The following is a 24045-nucleotide window of genomic DNA, read 5'->3' as shown; positions in this document are numbered from 1 at the left end:
ACATTCTGAGATTTGATGTTGCTGTTGTATAGTGTGGTAGACTCGGTCAATCTCTAGGTTGTACGAATTCTTGTCACTTACGTCTTACCTTCTCACCAAGCTTGATTTGGATTCCGATTTTCCTGCTGTAAACCCTCGACATGCTATCCACCTCTTTAAATCACCAATTTCATTGTCTTCCATGACAGAGCACAGCAAAATTGCTCCTCTTGCATCGCTCTCATGTAAAATTAATCTGACATCCGCTATACTGCACAATTACCGACCCCCGGCTATCCCCCATAATGCACTGCGATAAACAACTGATGACATAGTTATACTTGGGGGCTACTCCTAATCAGAATAGTGCATAAACCCTTAATGTTTCTGAGCTTGCAAATACTATTGATTTCATTGATATTTTTTGATATCTTTTTAGCGTTTAAGAGTGAATTCATTACATACAGCAGCACAGCAGGGTGATGTAAAGGCAGAGCCTCTCTTTGTCGTCCAATCAGAGTGCTGAAATTCCTGGCTCTTCCTGTTGAGTAGTTCTCTCCCTGGTACCAGAAATGGTTTTCCTAAATCATTAATCAGGATAGTGCCTAAACTCTTCATAGCTGTTATTGATACTTGTATAGTGTGTGTATGTGTGTGTATATATATATATATATATATATATAAATATTTGATACATGTATATATCATTTATTTTTTGGGCTATGGTTTTTCTTTTGTGAAAAAGAAAAAAAATACAAATCTCTCATCTTGAGTCATTTATCTTCCCTATTTCTATGTCCAGGAAGTCCTAGGTTCCTTGAGGGTGCACAGCAGAGTAATGGCCAGTGCGCCATCACAGGTGTGTGCTGATGTGTGTGACGGTGGGAGAAAGACGGGCACTGTTTCAGGACGCAGGACTGCAGAACCCAGCAGGAGGGTGAGGAGCGGGCACAGCACCATCAGTGCCAGGCTCAGAGCAGGCACAGAGGCGCCATTGTGGTCCCCATGGTTGCACTTCTTCCCGTCTTCGCAGCGTGAGTGTTGGCATAAGACACCTTTAAATTCATGTGGGCAGATGCAGCGCTGGTTCTGGTGGCATGTGCCACCATTCTGGCACATCAGCAGCAACTCATCACACACGTTTGCTAAGGAGAGAGAAAATTAAGTTCACTTTTGAGCAATTATATTTCATTACAGTGAATTATGATGCCCTACTGTTTTGTAAGGCGTTTATTAGATCTGTGTTGATAATTGGTTGATATGCCATGTTTCAACATGTACCATGTTGATATAACCCCCAACCCCTTGTCCTACAGGTCTGTATTTGGTAGAATGATCTTTAGCTGCAATTACAGCTGCAGATTTTGATTCTTGAGTCAGAATTTTGACAGAAGCATGTTGATGGCTACCAAAAGCGTCTGGTAAAGGTGAAACTTGCTCAGGGACATTTAACCAAATATTCGGTGTGCTGTATGTAAATGTTTGACCTTTGCACATAATTTTGACCCTATCTTGATTTCAACAAACCTCAAATAATAAAATGAAAAGGATAGGCAATTAGTAGGAGCATTCATTTACAACTGCCACTTGACGTGAACATTCATCAGCAGCTCATGACAGATTCTACCATCTGCCACGAGATGTTTGTGGCATGGTTATATCAGTGATGTGATGCATGTTACAAGTAAAAATAATTTCATAATAAGTTACAGTCTGAAGTGCTGAGAAGGGAAATAACTGAAAGAGTTTCAGAGAGGCGAAAAAAATACTGAGTTCAGTTAAGGTTGAACAAAACACAGCAGCTATATGTTCTACACACTTACAGCTCCCACATGGGCAAACTGAATTATCACACACACGCGTGCGCACGCACAACCAAATACACTTTGATGATCACACATCTATATTTCATGTTGGTGATGACCAACTCCAGCATTATGGGGTTATACCTGTTTATTACCAACTGTGCTCCTGGAAATCTGCTTTCTTATTCCTTCTTAATCCTGGTCCAAATAATCAGTTAGCGCTGACAGATTAAAGCTGGACTCGTAATCCTTAGGAAGCCTGATCTCCAGGCACACTCTTGATCATTAGTGAGTTCCTTTCGGTCAGTATATGAGTCCTTAAACGAACTACTTTAATGTTTCTGTTCTGTAAAGGATGCTTTGAATATTCTCACTCCATCAGAGCAGAGGAGAAGAGAGTACGTGTCCAGTGCTGTGTTCAACTTCACTTAAAGTATGAAGTTGGACTTCAGATTTACCTCACTTCTCACCTCCATGTGTTTGAACTACAAAGTAGGAAAAAACAAAACAAAGCACATGGGCCTCCATGTTTGTCTTTTGTTAGCAGGACTCCAGCCATCTAACTATGAGTGATTTTATATTTTGCAACTCAAAGCTTATACTTAACTCCAGGCTTGTAGTACTCGAGTCCGACTCATGCCCTAATTTTAAGGACTCGTGACTTGACTTGGACTTGAGCATTGATGACTCGGACTTGTGCATTAACTGCATTCGGACTCGTAAATTGGAGACAAGGACTCGGATTTTTTTCTTTATTTTTTGTAACATGCCATAATTTGGGGTGGCACGGTGGTGTAGTGGTTAGCGCTGTCGCCTCACAGCAAGAAGGTCCTGGGTTCAAGCCCCGGGGCCGGCAAGCCCCGGGGCCTTTCTGTGCGGAGTTTGCATGTTCTCCCCGTGTCCGCGTGGGTTTCCTCCGGGTGCTCCGGTTTCCCCCACAGTCGAAAAGACATGCAGGTTAGGTTAACTGGTGACTCTAAATTGACCGTAGGTGTGAATGTGAGTGTGAATGGTTGTCTGTGTCTATGTGTCAGCCCTGTGATGACCTGGCGACTTGTCCAGGGTGTACCCCGCCTTTCACCTGTAGTCAGCTGGGATAGGCTCCAGCTTGCCTGCGACCCTGTAGAAGGATAAAGCGGCTAGAGATAATGAGATGAGATGAGATGCCATAATTTGGCACAAGATATTTATATCTAAGCCCTGCGATAACCTGGCGACTTGTCCAGGGTGTACCCCGCCTCTCGCCCACAGTCAGCTGGGATAGGCTCCAGCTTGCCTGCGACCCTGTAGAACAGGATAAGCGGCTACAGATAATGGATGGATGGATATTTATATCTACATTAATTTTTATACTAATTCGTCCAAGAGAATGCACATTCACCTGTTCATACGTCATGTTCAGGAACAAACTAACATTAATGGCGCTAAAATGCCTGGAGAGAACGCCCTAGGATCATCTGCTTTGCTTATACAGACTTCTCGTGCAGTGGGAAAAAATGCACTGCTATGTGTTCCATATGTAGAAGAACTATCCAGGAGATAATGGGGACAACCTCGAACTTCAATCGTCATTTGGCAAGACTCCACCCAGAGAAGTAAGTGATACGCTATATTCATTGGTCTGTTGATAGCGGGGCTTGCTGACCAATGAACTAGCTAGTGTTAACCCTCTCTCATGTTATTTGCCCTGTTGATAGTGGGCGGGGCTTGCTGAGCGATGAACAAGTTTTTTTTCTGTAGCCTATTAACTAAAATGAGGCAGTCAAGCAGTAATGTTAGTCCAACACAGTAGCAGAGACGTTTTCACATAAAGGCAGCAACAGCCACCGTCAAATGGTGCAGTTGGAGTCTTGTTCTCGGACTCGACTCGAAATTTTATTTTAATGACTTGGACTTGACTCGGACTTGAACACTGGGGACTCGAGACTGGACTCGGACTTGAGGTTTAGGCTACATCCACACGACAACGGCAACGAGATTTTTTTTTTAGCGGGTAAAAAAAATATCGCGTCCACATGGGCAACGGATCAGTAAAATATCAGGTACATATGGCAACGCAACGCTTGCTGAAAACGATGCAATACACATGCCACACCTCTACGTGCGCTGTAAGACGGTCCCATCGGAGACACCAGAACAATAGAAGAAGAAGTAGGACGCATGCGCATATAACGGGTTTATTTTTTTCCACTTGCCATTGTGTGTAGTGGTGAGGAAATTCTGCGCTGGCCCTTTAAGAGCGCAGGTAGTTATGGGAACGAGGCGCTGGCCTCTTTCAGTTCGTTTTGGAAATGTATGCGCCAATGCCACTGGACGTTTGCAGCCCGTCCTCAGCAGTGTATTTGTGTCTCATTTCTTCAGAATAAAAAGACTGGTGAACAACACAACGCAATGTCTGTTACATGCATAAACCCCTTCTTCTACCCGGCGTGAAGCACTCACAGGAACAAACACACAACAACAAGAAGAAGATGGCTGCGACTACGCGAGGAAATCGTGCCTTCTGTGTGTACAAATTAGTTTTATTAGTGTGCATAGTTTTGTATAACTTAATTTTCTTATGGTGTGTGAACATTTTGAAAAGCATTTTTATATAATTTATATAACTTTTTATATTGTGTGTGAACATTTTGAAAAGCAGTCTTATCCAATAAAAAAAAGAAATTCAAGAAATGGTTCAGTTACTTGTTTATTTAAAAGAAAAGCTGTATACAAAAGTGAATGCAATGCAGTGGTTCATACAAAACAGTCTGTTGAAGGGTCTTCTGACCCTTTTCCCCTCTGCCTCCATTATAGTCAGGTAACTGTTGCTTTGTGTGGAAGGCTGTACTTTCTGTTCATCAAAGCAGGTGTAAATTGTCTGTCTGGCAGGTCAGTCAGGTTAATGTGTAAACAATTTCAATTTCTGTTGTTACGAATGATGCGCGCGAGAGTGCCGCTTGTTCTAGTCATGTGGTTGTGACGTCATCGTAAACAAATCCGTTCTACTCATCCAGACGACTTTGCAACGGCGCCGTTGCCAGATTTTTCCACTCTGGAACCCGTTCTCAAAAAATATCGTTTTGGGGCACCCAAAACGCCGGTGCCGTGTGGACGCCAGGCCGAAATGATAAACAATTTTATCAGATTCACCTGAATCCGTTGCCGTGTGGACAGGGCCTTAGTGACTCGACTACAATACTGCTTAACTCTATACTCCAAGTTAAAGATTTAACAAGCTAGTATGTAGGAGGGGCCATGTAAGAAATATTTCAGACTTTTGTTACACAAACACATACAAATCATGGACATTTTCACATATGCAACTTTCACACATGCATCCCATGCTACTGAAAACTCACACACGTGTATGTGTAACCCTCATACAGGCATATATCAAACACAGACACACATTAAATGGGCACATTCATCCATCAACTTGTATGACACATATCCACAGACATACAGTGCCCTCCACAATTATTGGCACCCCTTGTATAGATTAGTAAAAAGGGGTTATAAAAAAAATCCACCTTTTGGTGAAGTCGCGTCATCTCACACTGAAAAAATGGGAAAAATCCAACCTTTAATTGAAATAAATTTATTCAGAGAAAAACAAATCCATCAAGAATTATTTTCAACAAAAACATGTGCCACTATTATTGGCACCCCTGGAAATGATGGTGAAAACAATGTAATTGAAGCACGTTTCCCATTTAAATTGCACGTGTTTGAGATGATTGGTGTATGTAGGAACTTTCAACCTGTAATCCATGACTTCCTGATTAACTGGGGGACAAATATGAGGTGACACAGAGGCCAAATTCCCTCAACATCAACATGGGAAAGATCAACACACTTCTCCCTCATTTGAACACACAGATCAAATGAGGGAGAAGCGTGTTGATTATCAGGGAATGGTGATTAAAAAAAAAATAGCTACTCGACTGAAAATGTCCATTTCTACTGTTAGGGCAATTTAAAAAAAAGTGGATACCAACTGGAACTGTTACAAACATGTCTGGAAGAGGACCCAAGTTTATTTTGTCCCTCTCGTACAGTGAGGAGCGTAAGACAGGCAAAAAAAAAAAATCCCCATGGATCACTGTTGGTGAATTACAAGAAAAGGTAAAATCTTAGGGTTTCCAAGTCTCCAAAACCACCATCACACACTACCACCACGCCGACAGATTTGGAAGGTTTGCCAGAAAAAAGCCTTTTCTGTCAGTTAACCACAAACCTAAGCACCTGAAGTTTGCGAAATGCTCCTACAACCTTGACTGGAACTGTGTTCTATGGTCTGATGTTTAAAAAAAAAAAAAGAACAATGAAGGAAAAATCACCCAAAACATTCCCTATTGGTTTCCAATGTTCTCTGTCTCCTGGACAGAGACAGGGAGGTCGGGCTTAATACTGTCATCTATTTTTAGTTGGTAAATTGAGTTGCAGACTTGTAGTACTCGAGTCCAGGATTCGGACCTGAGTCCGACTCGTGCCCTAATTTTAAGGACTCGTGACTCAACTTGGATTTGAGCACTGATGACTCGGACTTGGACTCACGCATTAACTGCATTAGGACTCGGAAAATGGAGATGAGGACTTGGATTTTTTCTTTATTTTTTGTAACATGCCATAATAATTTGGCATAAGATATTTATATCTATATTAATGTTGTACTAATTTCGTGTAAGAGTGTCACACCTGCGCGCCTTGGCACGTGCATCAGATAGACTCTCGGACAGCACATGCGCCAACTCTCTTACACCGTGCCGTAAACGACTCGCACCTGCACAGGACTCGCACCTGCACAGCGCGCTGATGTTAAAAACTGTGAAAACACACTTACTTTGCGAAGTATTGAGTTGTGTTGCTGACACATTACCAAGCCTTATTTCCTTGATTGGTTTCCTGATCCCTGATTTCCTGTTTCTCGTCTTTGATTCTGCAGAGTCTATGATCGCCTGTTTGTGCCTCGTTCGACCTATTGCCTGTTTCACTGTTTTATGATTTTGCCTGCCGTTCTGGATTGTGTACCTGTCTTCACTTGTATTAATAAACACAGCTTCTGCACTTGCATCCGTCTCCCAACCGTCTCTGACAGAACACTTCATACTCCCTGACAAAGAGAAGCACATTCACCTGTTCATACGTCATGTTCAGGAACAAACTAATGTTAATGTCGCTAAAACAGCCACCGTCAAATGGTGCGGTTGGAGTCTTGCTCTTGGACTCGACATGGACTCGACTCAAATTTTTTTTTAATGACTTGTTCTTGACTCAGACTTGAACACTGGGGACTCGAGATTGGACTCGGACTCGAGGTTTAATGACTCGACTACACCACTGTTGAGTTGACAGGAAAGAATCGTAAATTGAGTTCCAGAAAAAGCATAACTCTCGAATATCTAATAAAAATATAAACATGTTGCATTGTACTTCATAAGTGAATACACACAGGAATCTTCTTATTCTTTTCTTTTGCCAGCAGTAAGCAATTCTCGCTTAAAGCCCATTTGATCTTACAGATGCAGTTCCTTTATGCAGCTGGGGAGTTGGGTACAAAAAACCTCTGTGAATTCATAAATCTCCACAACACAAATTGCTACACTTCTATAGTACTTCTAATAACATTTTGATGTTATGATGTGGGGATTGAGTGTTTAAATATTGCATGACCTATATATGGTGGATAAAAGTGGAGTTTAAGGCATGCTCATAATGGATCCATGGTAAGATGTTTACACAGGATAAGGGGAAAATGTACAAACCGGTTGGCTTGAATAACAAACACTTCATATTATTGCACAATTATAGTAGAGTAGTGCTTCTGATTCTCTATTTAATTTGTTTAATATAGATGAAATTTAAATTTTATAACAAGGTAAAAAGAAGCATTCTCATTAAATGTCATGGCTGATATACAGTACCAGTCAAATGTTTGGGGACACTTACAGTTTATAGGTTTTTCTGTATTTTGATTGTTTTCTACATTGTAGAACAATACTGAAGACATCAAAACCATGACATAACATTTGGAACATACCGTATATTGAATGATGCGGTAAACAAAAAAAGTGTCAAAAACAAAATGTTTCATATTTTAGATTCTTCAAAGTAGCCACCATTTATCTTGATGACCCTTTGCATAGTATTATATATCATTATCTTAACCAGCTTCATGAGGGGCGGCACGGTGGTGTAGTGGTTAGCGCTGTCGCCTCACAGCAAGAAGGTCCGGGTTCGAGCCCCGTGGCCGGCGAGGGCCTTTCTGTGTGGAGTTTGCATGTTCTCCCCGTGTCCGCGTGGGTTTCCTCCGGGTGCTCCGGTTTCCCCCACAGTCCAAAGACATGCAGGTTAGGTTAACTGGTGATTCTAAATTGACCGTAGGTGTGAATGTGAGTGTGAATGGTTGTCTGTGTCTATGTGTCAGCCCTGTGATGACCTGGCGACTTGTCCAGGGTGTACCCCGCCTTTCGCCCGTAGTCAGCTGGGATAGGCTCCAGCTTGCCTGCGACCCTGTAGAACAGGATAAAGCGGCTAGAGATAATGGATGGATGGATGGATGGATGGAGCTTCATGAGGTAGTCACCTGGAATGCTTTTCAATTAACTGGTGTTTCTCGTCAAAAGTTAATTAGTCCAATTTCTTGCCTTCTTAATGCATTTGAGATCAAATAGTAAATAATAAACATACAGTAAATAGCCCTATTCCACAACTGTAGTAATCCATATTATGTCAAGAACTGCTCAGCTAAGTAAACAGAAACAACATCCATCATTACTTTAAGACATGAAGTGTCTTTTAATGAGTAAAAATAAAGAAAATCCACTTAATTAGAATGTGTGTCCAAACTTTTGACTAGTACTATAATTGTTATATCAATAATTATTCTACCCACATTCAATGGATATGAGAAATTGTGTGTTCTGTTTGGCTACTCTACCACTAGGCTATCAGCTCATATACCATGAGTAGAGAAAAACAAAATGGCGGCACATGTTCCTGAACCAACTGAGGACGAAATATAAACTCTACTCGAAAACAACCCCCCCCCCAAATTATCAAGTATTTAAAAGAAACAGAAATAGCTAAAAGAAATATAGTGTCCCCCCCCCCAAATCTCCTGTTCCACACTCCAGCCCAGTCGATGGCGGTAATGCACCTTTAAGTTGGTTTGCCAACCAGAAAAAAAACCTGAATAATAATAATAATAATAAGAAGCAGAGGGCGACACGGTGGTGTAGTGGTTAGCGCTGTCGCCTCACAGCAAGAAGGTCCGGGTTCGAGCCCCGTGACCGGTGAGGGCCTTTCTGTGTGGAGTTTGCATGTTCTCCCCGTGTCCGCGTGGGTTTCCTCCGGGTGCTCCGGTTTCCCCCACAGTCCAAAGACATGCAGGTTAGGTTAACTGGTGACTCTAAATTGACCGTAGGTGTGAATGTGAGTGTGAATGGTCGTCTGTGTCTATGTGTCAGCCCTGTGATGACCTGGCGACTTGTCCAGGGTGTACCCCGCCTTTCGCCCGTAGTCAGCTGGGATAGGCTCCAGCTTGCCTGCGACCCTGTAGAACAGGATAAAGCGGCTAGAGATAATGAGATGAGATGAGAAGAAGCAGAAAACCTCCCCAAAATACAAAAAAGCAACAAAATACGGAATAAAAGTATCTGATGGTAAGAACGCATCTTTTTTTTTCAAGAATTATTATAGCAGCATTTTTCACAAATTGCTACGGTCATTTCGCCGGATTATTTACATTCTAAGCGGAAATGATTTTGTCGGACGTTTTGTATAAAGTTTTTATTTGTCGAATTTGCAAAAAATAAAAATAAAAATGCTCTGTTTCTCAAAATCCAGTGAATGTGGATAGAATAAAACCGTTATTCCACTCAATCTTGTCGTACATGGCTTAGAGCCAACTCGGTGCTACGCGCCTCATCGGCTATCAGCTCATGTACGACTTGATTTTGTGGAATAACTGTTAAATATACAGTATTCGACTATGGCTATCTATATCCATAGTCATTTGGTTCCCATTAAAAAAAGTAAAATACTGTATTAATAGTGTATGTGTGTTGCACTCACGTTGGCAGCCCTGCTTCCAGTGGTAACCAGGCAAACATTCATCACACTTGGTGCCCATTGTGCCTTCTTTACACTGGCAGAATCCAGTGTCATTACAGCGGTCATGTAGTGAACCCATCTGGTTACAGCCGCATTCTAGAGAGAGACCAAAATCAACAGAAAAAAAGTTAAATGGTCTGATTGCCTTTAAAAAAAATATAAAACAAAACAAGGTGGTCTGACTGCGATTCAACATCAGTAATGTCTAGAAATAAGTTCTGGTACATGGTATAAGTTACCTTTTTAAATAAACTGTTTTATTAATGATAGAACAGGGCACTGAACCACACTCTTTGTCATACTGGTCCTTACCCTACCAGAGCTTCTCCTCTTCCTTACACAGGTGGGGTTTACATTAGACCGTATCAGCGGATCATCAGATTAACGTTTTTAAAATGATTAGTGTGCACACAGCAACGCCAATACACGATTCGCGTGCACATAGCAACGCCAATACACGGATACGCTCGGCTCCGCAGGCATCCTGCGCTCCAAATCACTCCGCCCTGAACAGCGAGTGCCCTCTGGAGGGTGCGCACTCCGGCCCTGCGCAGCTCACAGAGCGCACGAGTATAGCGCACGAGCAGTGATTTGGGACTGAGCCGCTGTGTGTGTGATCTCAGTGCATGTCGGGCATGCGCGTCACTTACCACTTGCAAGTGGAAGGATGGCAAGCCTAAAGACAATCATAACTACACAATGGGCAGTATTTGCATCAGTATTTTCATACTTTTATACTCTTTAATGAAAGGTGATACAAGGCGGAAGTCCGCGCCGTTTTTCAGCAGTCGCGTCACATGACCAACGCCAGCGAATCAGGAAGGTGGATGTCACAGTGACGTTGTCCAATGACGACGCCAGCTAGAGCTCAGCACAGCGTATCCGCGTATTCTCAACGTTTACACACCACTGGACCAGACACGATCTGGATTGAATACGTGGACCCTGGCGGATTCCCGTTTCCCGGCATTTTAATGTAAACGGACAGTGCATCCGCGAAGAAAACGAGACAGATACGGTCTAATGTAAACTTGGCCACATACAGGAAAGGGTCACTTCATCAATGTTTTTTGAGATTTGGGGCCAAATCTTTACTTTACTTATATAAAGTAAGGAAGTCTACATTCCTTTTCTGTTCATCATAGTCTCTCTCTCTCTCTCTCTTGGTTGGATGGTTGGAGAAGAGGTTTTTTTTTTCTGAACAGCAATACTTGCAATTTTAGCTAATAAAATTCAACAATGATAAAAATCTAAATCTTTAATATCAGCAATATAGACTGAAACAGTTATGACTACTTCTATACTAAATGAGTCCCGCTATAAATTTTCATGTTTCTTTTCCCACTCCAGAGGAGTCCTGACAATCTGAGACCTTTCTCCAGCTTCCTCAAATTGCAATTTTGTTTAATACTAGTAAAGAAAAAAAACTAGAAAAGCTCCACCTCGATTAATATTAAACATTCTGCTAGCACATATGCACTGAGTTCCTCTTCAGCCTCCAGGAGTTTAACAAAACTGAACAAAATGATTGTAGAACATAAAGCACGCACCCACACACACACTCTCGTCATCCAGTTCAACTGAGGAATTCCTGTAGAAGCCCATGCGGCAGTGCTGGCAGTTTTGGCCACGTGTGTTGTGCTTACAGCTCACACACGTGACAATGTTCAGGTAGTCGATGTAACTGCAGCGGTTGGAGTGGCCATGACACTCACAGTCTGAGGAAAAAGAGGGAAAGAGAATAAATAATGAGCTGATGGCAAACATAAAGGATAAAGTTGGAGTAAAATGAATTTGCAGATGAAAGGGTGGGGGTGGAAATGAATGAAAAAGAACAAGAAAAAGGAAAAGATGTACGGTATGTGTAAGGCTAATCTGGAGAAGAAAGTGTGCTGACAATGCAATATTTCACTTAATCTGTGGAGATCCTTACTCGTTCAACGTTGTGTGTGTGGGTGGGTGGGTGTTTCAGCTTTTTGGAGCATATGATGAAAGCGATTTTCAAGCTTTAGTTAAAAGCTTAGGTCTTGATCTTTCCTCACTCTTCATCTTCTCTTGTTCTGCTCACTTATTCTCTTTGATAGGAAAAACTAAGAGAATTTCTAAGAGAGGCAATTGATTCCTGATTCACAGATTTGAATCAGCTGACTGGAGTGAATCTTTAATATCAGCTGTAGTGGTGGGTCTAGTGAAGTGAAACAAATGTTGAACGTTTGCTTATATGTGTGTCAGAGTGTATGAATGTACAGGCTAACCAGCAACTGACCAGCAGGGTTTCACTGAACAAACAGATTATACCGTAGGTAAGTTTTTGCTTTGATGCTTAAGTTTTGCTAAATAGGTCAGTTTAGTAAGAACTTTAGGCCAGTTACATGTAGGCGGGGACCCTTTCAGCCAGGAATGCTTGATTCCCTGCAAGTAGAAACCATAAATATTTGGAGGAACCTCTCTCACAAGTATGCTGGCCCTGTAGAGAGACTGCAGCCTGGTCCCCTGAGTACCAAGGACCATTGCCTCTGGATTAAGTGTGCAACTAAAGAGGTGGTTAAAATTCTTTGGGTGTACTCACTCCTGGTAGAGGTCTTTAGCAAGAAATGAGAAAATGCCTTCATTGCATGGGCCACTCCACCTTGCTCTCCAGTGTATCCCTGAGTGTGTGCCTGCTATATGGGGTAGTCTTATTACTTTGTGAATTACTTTTTGTACTATCATCAACAAAGTCCCAATGGTTTTGAGATGTGAACAGCAACAACAATAGTACATGTAAGGTTTTATTCCTTTGTAAGGATAAATAATTGTAAGTATTTATTCTTGACCAAGAAGGGAGTAATTTATTTTGTGACAGGGTTGTAGGGATTCATTCTGTTCAGTTGGGATGACCTTCTGGCTCAGCTAGACATTGTTTGAAGGTTCCATTCTGTCTGGACGTTGCTGTCGTGTCATCAGAACATTCTGCTTATTTTGATGTGAAATGTGTGTTATCGATCAGATTATTGTGTCTGAACAGCGCCAAAGTCTGCAATGATGTCAGACACACCCACACACACCCACGGCTGCATATCCAACGTGTATTTGGGATTAAAAGTTAGATTTAAAGCCATGATTTAAGTTAGTTTTATAGCTCTATAGATTTATATTAGCCTTATTGCTGTACAAGGTGTTAAGACTTTATGATTTTAATATTTTAGAGCTTTTTAAGATCCTTTATTATTTTAGACTATTACATATACTATAACAGTGATTTTAAACTATTCCTGTGTAACCTGACCTTCATCCAGTGGAGAAGACACTTCTTTGTTAGACTAAACATAGTCTTTGTTTAATATGACATGATTGATCCAAGGTTTCACTCACACACACACACACACATATATAAAATCCCTGTATTCTCTCGTTGTATTGGGGGGACTTGCGGATAAAGATTGTGAACTACTTTGGGGTTCCTTTCTTTTTTCTGCGACTCACCCCCAGACGTCTGGGTGACACGGGGGGACTGATCTCGAGATGGTGAAGGCCGGAGATGGAAAAAAAACCCTTAACAGTACAGGATCTTCTTTATGGATTCTTCTTTATGGAAAAGGAAGATGAAGAAATGTGTCTTTGTCCTAATATACACTCACCGGCCACTTTATTAAGAACACCCATACACCTGCTCTTTTATGCAGTTCTCTAATCAGCCAATCACTCAACAGCAGCACAACGCATACAATCATGCAGATACAAATCAAGAGCTTCAGTTAATGTTCACTTCAAACATCAGAATGGGAAAAAATATGATCTCTGTGACTTTCACTGTGGCATGGGTGTTGGTTTGAGCCAGATGGACTGGTTTGAGTATTTCAGAAACTGCTGATCTCCTGGGGGTTTTCACACACAACAATCTCTAGAGTTCACACAGAATGGTGCGAAAAACAAACAACACTGAGTGAGCTACAGTTCTGCGGGTGGAAACGTCTTGTTGATCAGAGGAAAATGGCCAGACTGGTTTAGGCTGCCAGGAAGGGGACATAACAACTCATAGCAACTCTTTACAACCGTGGTGAGCAGAAAAGCATCTCAGCATGCAACAGCAAAAGACCACATTGGGTTGCACTCCTGCAGCCAAGAACAGGAATCTTATGGCCCTTTTCCACTACCCTTTTTCAGCTCACTTCAGCTCGCTTCAGCTCACTTCAGCCCGACACGGCTCGTGTTTCGACTACCAAAGAACAGCACGACTCAGCTCGCTTCAGCCCTACTTAGCCCCTAAAACTCGCACAGTTTTGGAGTGGGGCTGAAGCGAGCCAAACCGAGCCGAGTGAGGCTGGGGGCGTGAGCAGACACTCCCCTGTGCACTGATTGGTGAGGAGGAGTGTCCTCACACGCCCCACGAGCACGCTGGGATCTGTAAACACCGTAAACCCGGAAGAAGAAGAATTACGAATTACGAGAATTTCTGAAGCCTTATGTGCCTCGCCTCATCTATACACTCTTGCCAGTATCTGTTGGCATTGTCGGTGACAACAAGCCACAGCACCAAGACCAGCAACACTAACGACTCCATGTCCTCCATGTTTATTGTTTACTATCCGGGTCGTGAGACTACCGCTTAAAAGCTCACTGATGTCACTGTTTGCGCTGCTTAACGACATCACGTGACGTCCACCCACTTTCGCTAACTCCACCCAATGTGTCCACCCACTTCCAGCCAGCACGGTTCAGCGCGGTTGTAGTCAAAATGCAACTCCAACAGCCCCACTCAGCTCGACTCAGCCCAACTCAGCACGGCACGGCTCAGCCCAACTCAGCCGCGTTTGTAGTGGAAAAGCGGCATTAGAATCAAGAACAAGTTCCTGTTAAAGTGGTCAGTTAGTGTTTATACAGTACCACTCAAATGTTTGGACACACCTTTTAATTCAATGTTTTTTCTTTATTTTTATTAATTAAAAGATGCTTCATGTCTTAAAGTAATGATGGATGTCGTTTCTATTTACTTAGTTGGACGTTTCTTGACATTATATGGACTACTACTGTTGTCGAACAGGGTCATTTACTGTATGATTTATTATTTACTATTTACTGTTTGATCTCAAACACATTATGAAGGCAATAAATCGCACTAATTAACTTTTGACGAGGCACAGCTGTTAATCGAAAAGCATTCCAGGTGACTCCCTCATGAAGCTGGTTAAGATAATGCCAATAGTGTGCAAAGCATCATCAAGGTAAATGGCAGCTACTTTGAAGAATCTAAAATACGAAACTTATTTTGTTTAACACTTTTTTGTTTACCACATAATCACATATATGTTCCAGATGTTATGTCATAGTTTTGATGTCTTCAGTATGGTTCTACAATGTAGAAAATAGTCAAACTTTTGACTGGTACTCTGGTTATGCCAATGTCATTGCTCCACACGTTTCAGTAAATGGGGTTGTCCATGAAATGCTACACAGGTATGTCTGGGTAGTTATCAATAATATCCTGGTGTTCTCTTTCAGCCCAGAGGATCATATCCGTCATGTGAGGGTCATGTTGGCAAGGTTACCGGAGATGAACCTGTAACGTCTGTAATAAACAAAAGTCAATTACATCTGGCCACTGACTCAAGTCTGACTTGAGTCTGAGTCACACACTGACTGACTTGTGACTTGAGTTAAACAACTAATAAATTAGCATGGATGTAGTCCTTATTAGGCAAGGTAGAAAAATTGGCATCTTTGGTTACAGAGCACATAACTAAATACCCAATTTCTAAAAAGAACCAAAATGGACTATGTATGAAGTGGCTTTATTTATCTTCACATGATAGACAGTGTGAGTATATAGTAAACAGTATAAACTTTTGTATGTTTAACCAACAGAAATATGTTTTCATAGTTTAATTATCTGAAGAACATTATATTTAAAGGAAAACTCCATCAAAAATATGCAATTACAATATATATGCAGATTAGGAAGTGTATATTGTTTTTATGGGTAAATTGCTCAGGGCACAGATTCATGTGGAGACCCAGGGGATCCATGAACCATCCATGTGGATCCATGCAGAATGGGCCTATTTATTCAAAAATTCTTATTTTAAAACAAGCAAAACTAAAAGACTTAATCTTGGTTCATCTAGCTTCCGAATGTTGCATTCAAATGCTAGAAAATACTAATTGATGTTAAAATGACTTCCCCTACAAGTCCTGGATGTTTTATATTTCAAATAATAAGCTTTTAATATAACGTTCAATTACACAAATATTCAATATGATGGATATGACCAAAGTACTATAAGCAATAAACACAGCATTAAAATAAAAGGACACTGGCAAAATAAAACTAAAACATGTAAAGTATATTATTGTACCTTTAGGAGTACAGTGGCTTGTCACTGGGGCAGTACCCTCTAAGGCAGCCTTTCTCAACCGGGGTGGCGTGGCACCCTGGGGTGCCGTCTGGCTTCATTAGGGGTGCCATCAAAAAATTATATATTCTAACATTGAAATAAATAAAATGAATTAAAATTAAAAAAAGCGATAGTTACACTAATGCAGATCATCGCCGCCTCATGCATCATCAAAATTTGTCTCACGGCCCCCTTTCCCATGTCACAACGTCACTGCCGGGGTCAGCGTATGGTCAACGTGACTGCGTATATTTTATATGGGGGTGCCATGAGAATTTGCATACTTCTGAAGGGTGCCGTGACTGAAAAAAGGTTGAGAAATGCTGCTCTAAGGGACTTATTTGTACCCTTTATATACTGCTAGGGAACATGTATGCATCTTTTTGGCCCTAAAAAGGTACACATAGTTACCTTGAGATCCAATAATGAGCCCTAGGAGGTACATGAGTGTAAACTGTACCTTGGGGGACAGATGTCTGTGAAGATTCTCAGTCATCCAGGTCATAGTAAACTGTGGGTGGTAGAAATGGGCAACTGGACTTGCTTGAAAATTCTTGAAAACGTTTCACCTCTCGTCCAAAAGGCTTCCTCAGTTCTGTCTGACTAATAGGGAGTATCAGATATTTATCTTCTCCTGGATCAGAATCAGAATTCTGATGACCAGCTCATCTAAGGTGTCATTGAGGCATCATGTTGGTGTGGGTCACTGGAGGCTGGGTGTGAATGGCGAGTCATTAGGGTGATCAAAGGATTGCCCATTAGGGTGATCAATGGCAAGCTGACTCTCTCTGTCCTCCTGTGAGTCACCGAAAACAGCTGGGTCCTGGCATACACCCAGCCATCTGGGAAGAGTGTCCAAGACCGCCTTGTAGATGTTTGACAAATGATGTCTTAGACCCCCACCTCTGTTCAGTGATGGCCGTTCCAGGTTGACAAAAATGGCTTCTTTAACTCCTCGCTCATACCAACGATCCTCTCTGGCTAAAATGCGTATGTTACAATCCTGAAATGAGTGTCCTTTATTATTAAGATGAATGTAGACAGCTTAGATGAGCTGGTCATCAGAATTCTGATTCTGATTCTGATCCAGGAGAAGATAAATATCTGATACTCCCTATTAGTCAGACAGAACTGAGGAAGCCTTTTGGACGAGAGGTGAAATGTTTTCAAGAATTTTCAAGCAAGTCCAGTTGCCCATTTCTACCACCCACAGTTGGGGGGACAGATATGGTACCCCTACTGTACCCCTAGTTCTGACAGTGTAGTGTGTTTCTAACATTTATTAATAAGGATGTACCTTGTTGGTGCAACCAATAATAGTGGCTAGTGTTAATACTGTGTGTTTGAGGCATGATTTCCCCCCAAATATTTAGTTTGATAAATTACAGGATTCTATTTCTGGGTTCTCTGTATCTATCCATCTAATCAGCTTTCTTCATCCATCCATCCATCCATCCATCCATCCATCCATCCAACCAATCAACTATCCAACCAACCAACCATCCATCCATCCAACCAACTGTTCTCACCTTTAAAGTCATCATATATTATGCCCTTTAGCTTCTTGGGCTGGGTTCCTCCAGACAGCAGAAGCTTCAGTAGAGCTTTAGAGATAAAAATTCTTTTAATTCACACTAATGTATTCACACACACGCTAAACTCTAGTCTCCTTCCTAATAATAAATGGTTACACTATCTCTACACTACTATGTTACCTTTCTTATTCTCATGATCTTTGCCTTCCCTTTTGATTACTCTATCTCGCTCTTTTTCAGATAGTCTCTTCCTCTCTTCCTCCATTTGAGAGTGATAATTCCCTCCATGTTCTTTACCAAACAGGCGCTGTCCTTCAGCTTCTTCAGTGTGATGTCTTCTCCCATGGTCTTTTTCAGAGGACCTCACTGTCTTGTCTTGATTTTCAAAGTGATGTCTTGTCCCATGCTCTTTTTCAAACAGACTCTCTTGTTCCTCAGAGTGATGTCTCCAGTGTTCTCTTTTCGAGTACATCTCCCTCATTTCTTCACCTTCAGAGTGATGTCTTCCCTTTCGTTCTTCCTCTGCTTTAGAGTGATGTCTTCCCCTGTTCTCTTTTTCAGAGAATTTGTCTCTTTTTCTTTCTTCTTCAGAGTGATGTCTTCCTCCATGCTCTTTTTCAAACAGGCTTTCTTCTTCTTCAGAGTAATGTCTCCCATGTTCTCTTTTAGTGTACATCTCCCTCATTTCCTCACCCTCAGAGTGATGTCTTCCCCCATGACCATTTTCAGAGGGTATCTCTCTCTCTTTTTCTTCTTCAAAGTGATGTCTTCCTCCATGGTCTTTTCCAGAAATTATGTCTCTTTTTCTCTCATCTTCAGAGTGATGTCTTCTCCCATGGCTGTTTTCAGAGGGTATCCCTCTTTCTTCGTCTTCTTCAGAGTGATGTCTTCTACCATGGCCTTTTTCGGAGGGTATCGCTCTTTCTTTGTCTTCTTCAGAGTCATGTCCACTCCAGTGCTCTTTACCAGAAGGTCTCTGTCTGTGTAGTTCTTCTCTGTTGTGATGTCTCCCATGTTCTCTTTTAGCATGCATCTCTGTCCTTTCTTCACCCTCTGAGTGACGTCTTCCCCCATGGTCTTTTTCGGATGGTATCTCTTTTCCTTTCTCTCCTTCAGAGTGATGTCTACTCCAATGCTCTTTATTGGAGTGTTTCTCTTGGTCTTCCTCTCTTTCTTCCTCGCTTTCAGAGTGATGTCTTTTCCCATGGTCTTTTTCAGAGGGTATCCCTCTTTCTTCATCTTCTTCAGAGGATTGTCTTCCACCATGGTCTTTTTCAGAGGGTATCTCTCTTTCTTTGTCTTTTTCAGAGTCATGTCCACTCCAGTGTTCTTTACCAGAAGGTCTCTCTCTGTGTTCTTCTCTGTTGTAATGTCTCCCATGTTCTCTTTTAGCATGCATCTCCATCCTTTCTTCACCCTCTGAGTGATGTCTTCCCCCATGGTCTTTTTCAGATGATATTTCTTTTCCATTCTCTTCTTCAGAGTGATGTCTACTCCAGTGCTGTTTATCAGAGTGTCTCTCTCTGTCTTCCTCTCTTTCAGAATGATGTCTTCCCCAGTGCTCAGACGGATGTCTTCCCCCATGCTCTTTTTCAGAGGGTATCTCTTGTTCTTCCTCTTCTTCAGAGTGATGTCTTGCCCTATGGCTTTTTTCAGAGGTCCTCCCTGTCCTGTCTTCTTCAAAGTGATGACTTCTCCCATGCTCTTTTTCAGAGGGTCTCTGTTTTTCTTCCTGTCCTTCAAAATGATGTCTTCCCTCATGGTCTTCTTCAAAAAGTGTTTGCCGTTTTGTTTCTACTTCAGTATGATGCCCTCCTACATGCTCTTTTTTAACCAGGCTTTCTTCTTCTTCTTCTTCTTCTTCTTCTTCTTCTTCTTCTTCGTGATGTCTCCCATGTTCTCTTTTAGCATACACCCCCCTTGTTTCTTCACCCTCAGAGTGATGTCTTCCCCCATAGTCTTTTTCAGAGGGTATCTCTCGTTCTTCCTCTCCTTCAGAGTGATGTCTTGCCCCATGGTCTTTTTCAGAGGTCCTCCCTATCCTGTCTTCTTCAAAGTGATGTCTTCTCCCATGCTCTTTTTCAGAGGGTGTCCGTTTTTGTTCCTGTCCTTCAAAATGATGTCTTCCCTCATGGTCTTCTTCAAAAAGTGTTTGCCTTTTTGTTTCTACTTCAGAGTGATGCCCTCCTCCATGCTCTTTTTTAACCAGGCTTTCTTCTTCTTCTTCTTCTTCTTCTTCTTCTTCTTCTTCTTCTTCATGATGTCTCCCATGTTCTCTTTTAGCATGCACCCCCCTCATTTCTTCACCCTCAGAGTGAGGTCTTCCCCCATGGCCTTTTTCAGAGGGTATCTCTCTTTCTTTCTCTTCTTCAGAGTGATGTCTACTCCAATGCTCTTTATCAGAGTGCCTGTCTCTGTCTTCTTCTGCTTCAGAGTGATGTCTTCCCCAGTGCTCTGAGGGATATCTACTGCCGTGCTCTTTTTCAGAAGATCTCTCTTGTTCCTCTTCTTCAGAGTGATGTCGTGTCCCATGGTCTTTTTCAGACAACCTTTTTCTCTCTTTCTCTCCTTCAAAGTGATGCCTTCTCCCATGCCCTTTTTCAAAATACCTCTCTCTTTCTTCCTCTTCTTCAGAATGATGTCTTTCATCATGGTCTTTTTCAGAGTACCTTCTTGTCTTGTCATCTCCATCAGTATAATGTCTTCCCCACTGCTCGTGTTCAGAGTGTATCTCTCTTTTTTCATTTCCTTCAGAGTGATGTCTTCCTTCATGCTGTTTTTCAAAAGACATATCCCTTTCTTTCTCTTCCTCAGAGTCATGTTCACTCCAATGATCTTTTTCAGAGGGTCTATTCATCTCATCTTTTCTTTCAGAGTGATGTCTGCTCCCATGCATAGTTTTAGTTGAGCTCTTCCTCATTTCCTCATCTTCAGATTGATGTTTTCCACCATGCTCTACTTCAGACAATTTCTCTCTTTCTTTCTCTCCTTTAGAGTAATGTTTTCCACCATGTTCCTTTTCAGCTGACCCCTGTCTTTCCTCCTCTCGTCTGTCATGTTCTCGTTCAGAGGTTCCATTCCTGTCGTCCTTTTTTTCAGAGTGATGTCTTCCCCTATTCTCTTTTTCAGAAGGTCTCTCTTTTCCTTCTTCATCTTCTGTATGATGTCTTCCCCCATGTTCTTTTTCAATTGTCCTCTCTATCATTTCTTCTTCTTCAGAGTGATGTCCCCACCTATGCACTTTTTTGAAGGGTTCCTGCATCTCATTATTTCTTTCAGAGTGATGTCCACTCCTATGCTCTTTTTCAGATGGTCTCTTGATTTGTTCCTCATGTTCAGAGTAATGAATTCTCCCATACTCTTCTCTTTCTCTGTCTTCCTCTACTTTAAAGTAATGTCCTCTCCCATGCTGTTTCTCAGAGAGCCTCTCTCTTTCTTCCTCACTTTCAGAGTGATGTCTTCTTACATGTTCTTCTCCAGGAAGCCCTTTTTTCTCTTTCTCTCTCTCTTGTTCATTTTCTTCCTCACTTTCATAGTGATGTCTTCTCCCATGCTCTCTTTCATCAGTCCTTTCTCTTCCATGGCCCTTTTCTTTCTCCTTTTCTTCCTCACCTTCAGCTTTTCTGCTCTTCTCTTTTTCTGGCAAGTTTCTCTCTTTCATCTCTCTTTCCACCTCTTCTTCCTCCATTCCTTCTTTCTCATGAATATAATCCTCTCCATCTTTTCTTTTGTGGTCTGATGGTGGGAATTTGCATTTCAGTCTTCAGCTATTCATGTTATAATGTTTTAATAGAACTGGCCTCAATTAAGTTCAATGCCCCCAACAGACTGGATTTAAGATTAATATGTTTAATATAAATAAAGAAGAAATAGCTTTGCTACGTCTAGGGCCATCTCAATGGGTGGGTGACTGGGGTGTTCTCTGAAATCCATACTTATTATGCATGAGATAAAATAATAGCAACAAACATTGAGTGTGAAATGAATATTGAGGTGAAATTCCGCATGACAAATGCAAATGATCTGAGAACTCACAAAATGCTTTTTGAATTTTTGCAAAAAAACATGTGCTTTTTAGTAATCAAGCACTAATGTTACAATGAGGAGTGCACACAACTTGCTTCACCTGGGAGAGGCTATAGCAGTGAGGAAGGTGTGTATGTCTTAAATTTTATATGGAAAATAAAATCGGGCAAATCTATCATTCCATATTATTTATTGAATAATTATTCACCTCAGGCTCAGTGAATATCTGTGAATAACAACCAAAACAAAGTCGAGGTTATTATTCACCGATATTCACTGAGCCTGAGGTGAATAATTGTTTTAGTATAAATACACTGCTGATTAAAAAAAAATCGTATTTAAGAAAATCATTCATTTCAAACTTCAAAATTGGCATGCAAATGTAATAACGACGTGGCACAGACTTGTGTCACTTATCTATGCCGACTCACATAAAATACTTTGTTTTGAAAGTGATAAATCACAATTCCATCTTACCTTTAAATAGTTTTAGACCAAACTTCACAGCATCTTTAGTGCTTTTAGGAACAGCATTTTCTTTCATCATTTGTAATTCTTCCTCACTTATGGTGACAAAATGATTGGCCGCCATTTTGCCAAGGCGCTCATAGTGATTATTGGGAAATAATCCGAATTTCTCGACCAATCAGTGCACTCGATTTTCTATCATCACCTGTGTATTTATGCTAAAAGAAATTATTGTGCAATTGAGAAATCATTATTATTGTGCTACTGATAGATAATGAGTTGTCGATAGAAAGAAACAACACAATATCAGCAGTCACTTCCTGATTAGGTTGCTGTTTTATGTGAAGTATATTTTATTTAATTGATATTTAATTGGAAATGGACTTCTTTGGCTTCAACATATACATGATGAATTTTTGTAGAAATATTAGGGGACATACAGTATACAGTACTGTGCAAAAGTCTTAGGCACATGCAAAGAAATGCTGTAGACCAGAAAGGGCTTCAAAATAATGAAATGAAATGTTTCAACATTAAAAAAAATATATATAAACAGCAGACAGCCATAATAAATGAAAGTCAATATTTGGTGTGAGATGACCCTTTGCTTTAAAAAAAATAGTCTCAGGTACAGTGAGTGCAGTTTTATAAGGAAATGAGCTGTAGGTTTTACTGAGCATCTTACAGAAGCAGCCACAGTTCTTCTGGACACTTTGTCACACTCGCTTCTTAATTTTGCAGCAAAACCCAGTAGCCTTCATTATGTTTTCTTTTTTAATCTGAAAAGTGATCTCTTATGTAATATGCTGCTCAGATGCAAACTTTTTTCTGTAACATTTAATTTTGTGCTGGAAAATGAACATTTGGACTCTAAAATGTTTTTATACTGACTTGATAATGTAGAAGTCATACAATAGAAATCTATAACAAAGTTTCTATGAAAAAAAAATAGGGTGCCTAAGACTTTTGTACAGTACTGTATGTCCTGGCAAGAGTCTTCAATCTTAGTTACATATTCTGGGTGGCACGGTACTGTTGTGGTTAGCACTGTTGTCTCACAGCAAGAAGGTTCTGGGTTTGAGCCCAGTGGCCGATGGGGGCCTTTCTGTGTGGAGTTTACATGTTCTCCCCATGTCTGCGTGGGTTTCCTCCAGGTGCTCCAGTTGTCCCCCATAGTCCAAAGACATGCGGTTAGGTTAACGTGGGGCGGCCTTGGGCTGAAGTGCTCTTGAGCAAGGCACCATCCCTGAACTTCTCCCCGGGTGCTGTTTGCATGGCTGCCCACTGCTCTGGGTATGTGTGTGTGTGCTCATTGCTCACGTGTGTGTTCACTGCTTCAGATGGGTTAAATGCAGAGAGGAATTTCACAAGTGTACGTGTGATGAATAAAGTTATTGTTCTTCTTTTATCCATCCATCCATTATTAATACCGTTTATCTGTCAGGGTCATGAGGAGCTGGAGCCAATCCCAGCTGATTTTGGGGTTCACCCTGGACAGGTCAATGATCTATAGCAGGGCTAACACCGAGATGAACAACCATCACACTCACATTCACACCTGTGGGCAATTTAGAGTAGCCAGCTGACCTAATCTGCATGTATTTGGACTGTAGGTGGAAACTGGAGCACCCTGAGGAAACCCATGCAGGCATGGGGAGAACAGGCAAACTCCACACAGAAAGGCCCCAGTCAGCCAGCAGGTTTGACCCTGGAACCTTTTTGCTGTGATGTGAAAATTTACGTGCCTCGTCAGGAAATTTT

The 24045-nt window shown here is 41.4% G+C and overlaps 1 protein-coding gene across 1 annotated transcript in view; it reads right to left on the bottom strand.

Annotated features, from left to right (window-relative positions):
• Positions 1–700: 700 nt before the first annotated feature.
• The window catches only part of ntng2b (netrin g2b), a 196202-nt gene continuing 172857 nt past the window's right edge, over positions 701–24045 (bottom strand). Inside the window, exons 5-7 of the mRNA XM_060935624.1 lie at positions 11432–11599; positions 9843–9977; positions 701–1124 (exon numbers count right to left, since the gene is read on the bottom strand). Coding sequence (XP_060791607.1) covers positions 772–1124; positions 9843–9977; positions 11432–11599 — 656 coding nt within the window. The 3' untranslated portion in view covers positions 701–771. The remainder of the gene's footprint in view (positions 1125–9842; positions 9978–11431; positions 11600–24045) is intronic.

This window comes from Neoarius graeffei, chromosome 12 (genome assembly GCF_027579695.1).
Source record: "Neoarius graeffei isolate fNeoGra1 chromosome 12, fNeoGra1.pri, whole genome shotgun sequence".
In the NCBI taxonomy this organism is placed as follows: Eukaryota; Metazoa; Chordata; class Actinopteri; order Siluriformes; family Ariidae; genus Neoarius; species Neoarius graeffei.
Note: the sequence above shows the minus strand (reverse complement) of the source record. Positions and strands in the feature narration are given on the sequence as shown.